The sequence below is a fragment of the Dendronephthya gigantea genome, unplaced genomic scaffold (genome assembly GCF_004324835.1).
Source record: "Dendronephthya gigantea isolate DGI-Jeju-01 unplaced genomic scaffold, DenGig_1.0 000391F, whole genome shotgun sequence".
In the NCBI taxonomy this organism is placed as follows: domain Eukaryota; kingdom Metazoa; phylum Cnidaria; class Anthozoa; order Malacalcyonacea; family Nephtheidae; genus Dendronephthya; species Dendronephthya gigantea.
Genome location: NW_021163401.1, coordinates 26,628 through 38,316, shown reverse-complemented (window position 1 = coordinate 38,316; position 11,689 = coordinate 26,628). Strand labels below are relative to the sequence as shown.

The following is an 11,689-nucleotide window of genomic DNA, read 5'->3' as shown; positions in this document are numbered from 1 at the left end:
AGACCTTTTCGGTAATTACGTCACAAGACTTTAACGTCACAACGTTTTAAATTTATAACCAACCATATTTCAAGTTTTTCTCTCACGACCCACGTTCAAAGATGCAAAACATCCTTCTTCAACACATGCATAAAAGAGATTTTCATTTTGACCAATAAATGCAGAAATAAGCCATAACACGAAAACGAGCCGGGGGCCAAGACCACGAGCCTCATTCTGGCGTATGTCGTATTATGTCGTATTTCCATACTTATTTGTCAAAATGAAAATTCTTTTCACGCATGTGTTGTAGAAGGATGTTTTGCATCTTTGCACGTGGCTTGTGAGAGTAAAACTTGAAATCCATCTAAAGCGATAATGTTGTGACGTAATTACCAAAAGGTCCATAGAAATAAAAAACTGTACAGTATGTTCAAGTAAAGCGGAATATATGTATATTCTCACTGGGCGCTTCGCTAAACAATACCATATTAATGCGTTAAAACTTAATGCAAATATAAGCAGCATCAGAGTAATCGCATGAATAAACATGGTTGGTATAAAAGACCGGGAAAACAGCAAATTTTCACATTTTGCCACGAAGACGACCTGGCTGCATATACAGGAAGGAATTTTTTGCTGTGGGAGCGTCGCAGCCGAGCTATAAGTTGGATATGGACGACCCAGCCGTTCAACCTCTGGCAGTGGATATTGATGCGATTTTAGCAGGACACCAACCACCTCAGCAAGCCGTACAGTTAAACGATAATGCAGTCGAGATCAATAACCCCGTAAATCCGCCAGTACAGCCTCAAGAGCCGCGTATACCCAGTGCAGGTTTCTCTTGGTATTGTTTTTACTCGGCAGGGTTAGTGCTTTAGGCTTAGCTTCGTTGTAAGGGACAGGGTTTTTTAAGCTCCTCCTTCAAAAGCTTACGGGATTTGTCCACATGTCTCGTTTTCCTTCTGATAGTGCAATTCCTACTTTGCTTTCTGTTCATTGGGAGAGGCACTCTTGGTACGCCTTACATTCTGTCTACGACGGGATACCCGTGTTCAGAGGCTGAGTCGGATGTCGTGCTTCTCACCGGGTCGACGTTTCGTGTGTATAACCCTTTCCATACTTGCCTGTTGCTAGATTAGGTAACGGGTTGAGGGCGGGAGCTTTGTATCCTATAATTATTATAGTTGTTCCTTAGTATACTAATACCACTGTTATATCTCCCCCGCGTTTTGAAAGACATATAGGAAATTTTTTGCCTTTGTTATATACCGACCACACCCATTTTCTATTGTTCTCAAGAGGTTTTGCAGGGTTTTTGACAGTTTTTGTTTGTTATTTGTCAAGCGATAAGCGTGCGAGTGATCAACGTTCAATTTCGATCATTAGGTAAATGCATGAGGGTTTACGTAAAGCGCACACAATGGATTACCTTATTTGTCTATTTGAGATGTTTTGTTTCGGCCATTTAAGAGGGAGTGGTGCAGCTTTTGTAGGTGTAAACTGATGAAGAAGTAATGGAGTCCGGCGATTCGGATCCAGAAATGTATATTACCCAGTCAAGTACACAGCGAGAAAGATCTTTCCCTGTACTTGATGATTTGTACCAGGATACAATTGCGCCAGATGAATATATGTGGCCTTTTGTTGGGGAAATAAAGGAAGTCGAAGAGCAACCAAGTGTAACGGATTTGGATCGCTTTGGCAAGCCAGTATGTGAGACAGAAGTTCGGGCAAAGATAGATGATTGTGTGCCAAAATCAACAAGATACAAGGATAAGTGGGCTGTTACGTTGTTTGAGAATTGGCGAGAACAAAGGAACATAAAGTTCGCAGAGTAAACGAAAGAAGTGTTGATGATGGGATTGTGGCTTAGAAGTTATAGAAAATTCCGTTGACGTGATGTCTGACGATGAACTAAATCGGACATTGGCATGTTTCATTTGCGAAGTCAGGAAAAGTGATGGAAGTAAATACCCTCCAAACACACTTTATGGGATAATTGCGGCAATTCAACATTTTTTGAAAGGGAAGGGAAAACAAGTGAGGTTATTGAACGACGACAAATTCGAGTATTTGCGAAATGCATTGGACGCTGTGATGAAAGAAAGTGCGTCGGCAGGTCTTGGACTTACAAGAAAACAAGGCGAGGTAATAACATTGAGAGAAGAAGAACAGCTTTGGGAGAAAGGGGTTCTCGGTGATTCGCAGCCACAACAACTACTTGACACTTTAGTGTACCTTTTTGGCATTCATTTTGCGTTGAGAGGGGGCAATGAACACAGAAGACTTCGAGCAGATAATTCGCAAATTATAAAAGGCGTTGACAAGGAAACCGGCTTACATTACTTAGAATACCGGGAAGACGTTTCAAAAACAAACGCTGGGGGAATCAAAGACCGAAAATTGAAAAGAAAAGTGACACGAGCATACGAGAATAAAGAAAATAAGAAACGGTGTATTGTTCGTTTGTACGACAAGTATGTCAGTTTGTGGTAGGTATATATATTTGCTATTCAATTTATAATAGTAATTAGGAAATAACTCAAGCGTAATTTTAATGCTAATGTGTTTATATATTATTTTGTTTCTTATATATATATAGCCCTAGTGTTGGCGCTGAGAGTTCGACGGCATTTTATCGTACTGCTCTGAAATGTCCGAAGCCGAATTGCTGGTACAGCAGTGTACCTGTGGGGCATAATAAACTGGCTTCAACTGTTAAACGATTATGCGAGCAGGCGGGTCTTTCTGGCTACAGAACGAATCATTCTCTACGAGCAACAGCAGCAACTAGGATGTACGATAAGGGGGTTGATGAGCAGCTTATATGTGAAAAGACAGGTAAATCACACGAGAAAATATAAAAACGTATAAATGATTTTTTAAATTGTGTAAGAACTCGTGACTGTTTTTAATTGTCAATTTTAGGTCATCGAAGCGATGCTGTGAGAGCCTACAAGAGAACTTCAAGTGAACAGCAAGTTGAAGTGTCTGATATTTTGTACGGTGTTCATGCAAGTACGTCCAAGAAAATTAAGGAAGAAGAACGATGTGAGACTAAAGACAAGGGATGTGTGGAAAATAAAAAAGGCGAAAATGAGAGTTCAAACGCAAGGATCAGTGGTGATAAGTTTTCGATAAACATAAATTTCAGTTTTATTGTGAATTAAATAATTTTTAAGTTGTTGTGTGGTCGTGTGTATGTTACGTATAGTTTAAGCGTGTGTATGTTATCAACATTTAAGTAAATTTTTGTTGTGTTCCCTGCGTTTGGATATTTTATGGGTATTTTTGAGTTCAGCTAATACCAAGTTTTGATTCGTAAAAGTACAAGTTTTGAATTGAATTTCAAGACCTGAACTGGGTCTTGAATTTGAATGTAAGACCCGTACCGGGTTTTACATTTTCAGCCCCGCTCTCCCCTCTAGAAATCAAAAACCGCGCCCAGCTTTCAGAACGAGGTCTTGAGTGGGAAACCAAAACCGATTTAGAACAATAGAAAATGGGTGTGGTCGGTATATAAATATAGGATAACAACCGAATGGGAGGTCTTTCATTGAAATTCAAGACCTCGGCGCTGCGCGCCTCGGTCTTGAATTTCAATGAAAGACCTCCCATTCGGTTGTTATCCTATATGTCTAGTACAGGATATACATTCTTTACGCCTTTGTTGAGGCGGCATCAAATTCCTTTTGATTTGAATTAAGGGTTTAGATTTATGATACCTTTGTTGAAGCAATTTGCCACTTCGGTTTAATTACGCCTTTGTTGAGATGGCCAAGATTACCTACACTTGCGTTTAAGTGATATAAATTTATAGGCCTTTTGTTGCATTTGGTTAAAATACATAAATAAAATGTTTACGCATGCTTTTTGTCCAAGCGGCATAAGTACCTCTACGCTTTTGGTGAAGCGGTATAGATTTACGATGTTTTTCTTGAACTCAATCTAGATTTATTTACGCTTTTGTTGAAGCGATATACGCCTCCCAGTCTACGCTTTTGGTGAAGCGCTTTGAGATTTATGCTGCTTTATTGAACTGACCTAGATTGGTTTACGCTTTTGTCGAAGCGATATAAGATTACCCAGTCGACGCTTTAGGTGAAGCGATATATAGGTTTATGAATTAAGATGCTTTATTGAACTGGTTTAAATCTACTTCCGCTTTGGGTGAAGCAACCTCTGAACGCTTTTGGTGAAGCAGTAGGGACTTACGATGCTGAATTGAACCATGCAATCTAGATTTATGCTTTTGTGGAAGCCATATAACTTACTTCCACGCACTTTTGGGGCAGCAGTGTAATTTATGATGCGTTTGCTGTACCAGTCTAGATTCATTTACGGCTTTTCATTTGTTGGTGTGCGAGTATAGGTTACCAGTCCATACGCTTTTGGAGAAGAGGTGTGAATTTAAGTTTTTGTTGAGGCAATTTCCCATTTACAATTTATTTACGCTTTTGCATTTAGTTGAGACGAACAAAATTGCTGGCTTGCGATCCAGCGATAGAAATTCATGGTGCTTTCCTTGAAGTCTTAAAAAATTGTTTACGTTTTTCTCAAACCGGTATAAGTTTCACGTACCTCTAATGCTTTAGTGAGGCTGTATGGATTAATGCTGCTTGTGTTCCAGCAATATAGCTCACCTATGAATTGCGACCGGTGTAAACCCGGACTTACGCTCCTGATGAATATTGTGATTTTTATAGATTCTGCAACACATATAAACGAACTTCAATGTTGTAAAAATCACACAAACTTTAAAAAATGTATTCTGCGTTGTTACGTACCAGGCTTAGATTCGGATTGTTCTACACACGCCGTGGATTTATGATACGTTTATTTACGTAATTACCCATTTGGGAGTACTTAGCTATATTTTTCGTTGAGGCGACCAAAATAGGGGTGAATCTACGTCTTGGTGGTAGCGGTATTAAAACGGTTTAGAACTGTTTATGAATTATGTACTTGTTAAAGCTATAGATTACGTTTATTGTTTACGGGAAATCATCTGCGCTTTGCTCTACCGGAATTATGTGCCTTCATGACGCACACTTTCTTTCGATTTTTGAATCTTTGGATTAAAGATCTCCCTTTCTCTTTGGACAAACTCACTGATCCCCCACGTTATGTTAAAAAGGACCACTACCAAACAGTCATGCATGACAAGAGTGGTTACAATCATGTTCTCCCTACCAAGCGTAGTAAAGCGTTTTTCGGTCTCCAATGATTTTCCCCCGTTTGTGCTAATCGGTCCGCTTCTAAAGTTTCTTCAAACCCAACGCTGCCCGTTCTCTGTCGTCGTTCCGGATCTTACACCCAGGCGCTACTGGTGGCCGTTACTAAAACATCGTTGTTTTACTTCATTCATGTTGGGAAAAAGGGCGCTACTGGTGTCTTACTTTTCCCTGATTAAGGATTTTCGGCTTCAGGACCCGCCCACTGCCATGGGACCTGTGGGTCTTCAGGATCCCTTCTGCATACTAACGTTTCCGTACTGTTCAGGCACGTGTACTGTGATGTTTCTCGTTTGTGGAAACCAGCTGAATGTTGCCCCAAATGCCATTAAGCTAACGATGTGGATTTCAACGGTGTGGATTTCAAAACAAACATTCCATCGAGTTTATTCACCAAACGTCGGCATATATAGATTTACCGAATAACAACGCTCGCTTCCAATCCCTCCAGTCCGTCAGAGGCCAAAAGCCGTACGAGTGTCAGAAGTCCCGTTTACAGGAAGACGAGGAGGTATTCTTGGCGTCTCTTCCACAGCCAAAAACGTTGATTTCTGCTTCAACTGGGGATGTGATCCGCTTCCTGATTTGAAAAGATAAAACAGGTTAAACAAACGTTTTGACTCGGACGCCTGACCATTTTTGGGTACCTCTATTGGACGTGCAACCTGCAAGTGTCCTACCAGGCTCGCGTCAGGTACGACCGACAACTATATTGCCAAGTTAAAGGCAATATTTACATCGCTGGGCCCTCTTGATCGCTCTGATGTCCCTTCCGTGGGCTTTGGTAACCCACCCTGTCACCCAACTGTCTCTAATTATCTGAAGTCTGTCCGCGAAGAACAAGTGACGCCAAAACAACCCGTTCCTTTGTTCTTTGACAAAATTTTTGGCATTGTGCAATTCAATCAAGGCGTCTTTATCACAACATGATATTAGCCTTTTTCTGCCTGGATCTCTACTCCGGCGATCGTGTTTCTCACTTAGAACGCTTGAAAACGAATAATGTCATGTGTCTGCCTGGTAACGAGGGTTTCTTAAATCGCCACACCTGCGGTAAGACACTTCGGGGAAAGCACACCCATGTGTTCGCTGTGAAGCCTTCCCCTTCGCCATCCTCCTGTCCCCGATCGCTAACCTTCAGTTATACGTCCTCCTGTGTGACAGAATGCACGTCAACTTACGCCAGGGTTTTCTATTTCGCTCCACGGACCCCAAAGGTTGCGTTACTAACGCTCTTTTCTTGGCTCGGCTGTTACCAATCGTCTAAAGAAGTACCGCCCACAGCTTCCAGGCAGGTTGTTCTATAATGTTGTCACTACTGGGCGCCTCCGACGAAGCTATAGCTAAACACATTGGTTGGAGGAGTGTCGCTACCGCACAATATTACACCCTATTCTCACTGGGCGCTTCGCTAAACAATACCATATTAATGCGTTAAAACTTAATGCAAATATAAGCAGCACCAGAGTAATCGCATGAATAAACACGGTTGGTATAAAAGACCGGGAAAACAGCAAATTTTCACATTTTGCAACGAAGACGACCTGGCTGCATATACAGGAAGGAATTTTCGTCCCACCCACCTCCCCTCTGCGACACCGTCTCTCGCCGCACTTTACTCTTAGCTGAAAATCATTTTGTCCCCATTCTTAGTTTATTTTCAGCTATGGTATTGTGCAGTGGGAATAGAACGGTGAGAATATATTCATTTATTGATTTGTACACCGAATGTCATTCAATGTAAAGATATTCACGCACTTTTTCACGTATTTAAATGAAATATGTTTGAAAATGTACTATCGAACGGGGGTAATTCCTATAGCTTATAATTTCCTGCTCCTACGACAATCGAAAAAACACTTGTACAATATTGAAAACAAGGTACTCTTAACTCACTTTTCCCCAAAACGCGTATAGATGATGATGAATTCAGACACAAATTTAACCACACAGTTATGTATGACTTATAATACTTGGCTTTTCTTATCAAATAGACACATGTACACACTGCAATAGTCGAGAGGATCTGATGTTTTTGTGATGCCTTACGTAAAGTTTCCAAGAACATCTGGATGCAGTATCGTGATGATTGATGAAAATTGCAATTACTCAGTCTATAAGTCAATCAATCAATCATAGTTATTTTCCACAGCATGTCCAATCGTTGTTATGTACGATCAGATTTCATTTCTTGTATATTATGCAATGTAAACTTTACGACAAAATCCTGCCTTCTTTGAAATGGCGGCTCTGAAAATCCTCTGAAAGTGCAGCAGAGTTGTAAATAATCTGCAACCTTCCTCCGAAAGGATTCCATGTTTTATTATATTCTTACTCAAAGTTTTTAAGAACATCTGCAGCATTGCAATGATTGATGAAAATTACAATATACTCAGCCTGTAATTCAATCAGTCATAATCACTCTCTATCATCATCGTTTCTTATACCTACGATCAGATTACATTTTTCCATATTGAGTTTTCACAATGTCAACGACGACTTCAAATCGCCTTCTGCTTTCACTCATACGAAATTACTAGAAATTAAGATACACGACCCGCAGTCATCCTTGACTATCTTTATTTGTAATTTTCTCCACTTTGCCTGAAGATATTTAAAGTTAAGATGAAACGTAAATGATGATATATAATATGATTTGTCATCGACATAATTCATGGATATAATTTTTATTTCAAAATTCTAATTATTTTGCAATTTCCTGTGGTTAGGACGCGTCGTCGACACGAGAACGTTGTCATAAGAAAGCTACCAATTGTTGCCCTCGATCTCTTGCTGTGGAAAAGTTAAATCGCAATATGTTATTCCTGACAGTTTGATGGAAGAGCGTCTCTGAAAAAACATTTAATTTCAACAAGCTGTCCGAATAACATAATTATTGGGTTTAACGGATTATTTAACGGAGTAATCTAAGAAATAAACATAAAACCCTCCATTTTCACAGAATTATCACTTTCGTTGCGGCAATGTCTTAGGGAGATTGTGGGTAGAAAAATTCCAAAAAAATTTATAGCAGTAAATTCCTAATTTACATTTATGAAGGTCACGGAATAATTCCAAATTTACTTATTTTGAAATATATCACACATCAGGTAGGGAGTACGGTTCCCCAAGCGAAGTCACGAAGAAAGTCAGAATTTCTCTACAATTTCTCTGCAGTATGCTGAAAGAAATCAGGTAATATTAAATAGATTTTGTTGATCGTCCTCAACATCTCTTGTCGCTCGTTAAATTATAGTAGTTAAATTATAAAGGTATGAATAATCATTCAACATATAAATCAACGAGATGTTGACCGCAATTGGAAAGCAAACATTTTCGTGGGTATAAACGTTTAAAAGATCGATGATGAGTTATTTCAGCAAGTCATACATGTGAAGCAATGCCATGCGGAGTATTCGAAAGATAACCTAAAAAAAATTCAATAACATTAATAATGTCTTTAGATCGTTGATCGGCTTCGTAGTGATAATGTTGAACATCGTACAGAATGAAGCTTTTACAGGGTGACCTTGATTCCCGACAAAATTCCTTATAACTGTGGTTTTCAAAATACATCAGAGACACAATTGGAAATTGTCTTGCGAAGTGTTTGAAAAATTGCACATGTCAGGCGTTCCGGATGTGTGACGAAGACAAAATTTGTAGTTTGTGTTTGTCTCATAATGTTTCTCTCAAGATGGAAGACAACATGGAAGAATGTAGCTATTTCGCCTTCAAAAGAAGTCAACAACTTTCTTGTGAGGTCTGGTTTCATTAATATATGTTTTGTATAACAGCAATTATCTATGATTGCAATATTTCAATTCATTGGAGAAGTTTGTAGAGTGAGGGCAAAATTATAGCGTAAAAAAATGATGCAAATTTTCAGAATTTTTTGGCTAAATGTAGGTTTTCGCGCAAGATTATAATGCGTTTGAAATTCTTAATTTAGAAAGGTGCAAAGAAGGACTGCCTTCAAGACACAAACTGTTGTCTGACCTCACAACCTTGTCTCAATGCTGGAGTGTGTAAAGCAAGCTATCCTTCTGACATCCTGCATAAGCCACGTTTCACATGTGACTGTGCCCCAGGCTATCACGGAAGCCGCTGTGACCAGCCAATCAAATCATGCCGTGGATATGTTAGTGGTAGCTATGACCCACCAGTCTCGGGGCATTACACAATCATGGATGACGAAAATCAACCTTTCCGAGTAGTTTGCAATTTCGTAAAGTCGGCAGATAATATTACAGTATCTTGGACACTCATCCAGTCCTATCAATTTGGAAAGAGTGTTGAGTTTCAGAAGCCTTTTCTCAGAAACGATCCTAAAAATGCCACAACCCCAAACTGGGAATTTTACCGCCTGTCGAAGGCTAGAATGCACTCCATACAGAACGACTCTTCAAAATGGCGAATGACTTGTCGATATGACATAGATAGTCTAAACAAAACTGATTATATCGAAGGCTTAAAAACTCAAGTCGACATTATAACTTTTACTGGTTTTAAATGCATGAATGTTGAGTTCGTAAATGTTCGCGGAAACGAGTGCTCTACTAGCGGCGCGACAAATTGCCGTGCTTTTTTAATTCAAAAAGATGATAATCTTACGCTACCATTCCATCACGATTCCTTTAAAAGCCATAACAAAAATTGCAGTTATAATCCATCCAGTATTCCATGCCACAATCATAAAGGAAAGAAATACGGCGAGGACAACTTTGGTCGATATAAGAATAACTGCGTTAACCCAGCTCATCGTTGTTCTATGAGTGATTTGTCCACGACTCAAACCTGGCTTGGTACTTGAACTGAAATGGAACACAATGTGATGTCAGTTTACAATATAATATACATGCATCACATAATGAGTTGCCAAGTTTGGCAGCATGCAGGAACTGTGAAAACAGTTATAGCCTATATATAACAGCAATATTTAGTCGCATCATCCCTGTTTTTACTTCGGAAAATTTATAATTTATTCTATTATAAATTTATAATTTATTACACTAAAAATTATTTAATGGTTTCTGTGTTTGGATAGCCTGATCTAAACACGGGGGAATGTTGCAAGCGTTAAGAAAAACGCGCGAAGACTGTAACCATAAAGTAATTGTTTGATAAAATAATAACAACATCACTGAGTAGTCTTTCAAGTTTTATTTCAATACGCGAATTAAATTCTTGCTTTTGGACGGCCTGATCGGGGTACGGGCTTTGACCAATCAGAACACGCGTTATATACATGTTACTTTATGATACCTTATCATAGAACTGATATAAGTTAAAATGGTAGAATTAAATAACAAGATACATAATATATACTATATATACATAGATAATTCATCATTAAAAATACTATACTATTGTTAAAGCCATTTAAAAGCTGCTGCAGTGAAATCGTCTCCTTGCAGTTCATATTTTTTATCACATAACTCGGTATCTCTGGTCCGGCACTTGCGAAGATTTAACAGCTACTCTGCGAACTCGAGTCGTATCTGATAGCCGACGAGGCACCCAGCGCCGAGTTAGCTATTAGTCATATACGACGAGAGTGAGAAGAATAACTGGTTTTATTAAATGGCTTTTTAAAATCCTCTATTCTGACTGGTTTACGAGCCGTCCGTAAAAACCCATACCCGGACCGTGGTCCGTAATCCGTATATTCCGTATCTGGACTAGTACATCCCGGATGTCTCGAGCGGTTCAGCCATATATAAACAGATTATTTATCTCGCTTGTTCGGTCGCGTTTGTACTGTCTAGATTTTTCTTGTTCGGTCTGGATTTTTTTTCATGAATCTCGCTCTTTCGTTATTCGGTCCATATACTAAAAAGCCTCGGTCTAGATCTGATAGTTTCAGTACGCAGACCTCACGCTTATTATTATAATTTTATACACAAGCAATGGATAAAAACAATTAACTTTCAAATAAAAATAATAGTGAATAAACTTTTCTTCCAATTTTTTTAAAAATTGAATAATTAAACCCCGTACCGTGTTTTTTTCAATCGTTTTAATACAGAAAAACAGAAACAAAACCGTATATTTTGTGAACCTATAGTTTTTAACTCAGAAGCGTAGGAATATTTTTAAGATTGTGGGGAGAGGTTGCTTTAGATTATTTTAGATTGCTTTAGATCCTTTCTTTTGAAGTTGTTTTTAAAGCAGGTGATAACATTTCCGCTGTCTTTCTTCAATGAACGAAAACTTTTATAAATGAAAGTTTTAGATCACATCTACATTTGTTACTACAACCTATATACAATGTCCAATAATCAGTTTGAATTTCAAAGCTTTTTCTTTTAAACTACTGTAATATAAGAGTTTAAAAATTCCGTACCAGAGGTACTACAGTAATCGCCCGCTCGGTTCCTGTAGCGTTTAGATCGGTTCCGAACATAGAGACATTAACACCATTGTCTATTATTATTCTGTATTATTTATAAGCTCTATGGTTCCAAAGCAAT

General features: G+C 38.8%; 1 protein-coding gene across 1 annotated transcript; it reads left to right on the top strand.

Moving 5' to 3' along the window:
* The first annotated feature begins 1,849 nt into the window (after positions 1–1,849).
* On the top strand, positions 1,850–10,053 carry LOC114542762. Its single transcript, XM_028562222.1, has 5 exons — positions 1,850–2,474; positions 2,585–2,823; positions 2,911–3,105; positions 5,485–5,570; positions 9,169–10,053. Exons 1-5 carry the CDS (start codon positions 1,882–1,884, stop codon positions 10,027–10,029), a joined length of 1,974 nt encoding a protein of 657 aa, XP_028418023.1. The 5' UTR covers positions 1,850–1,881; the 3' UTR covers positions 10,030–10,053.
* Positions 10,054–11,689: the final 1,636 nt, after the last annotated feature.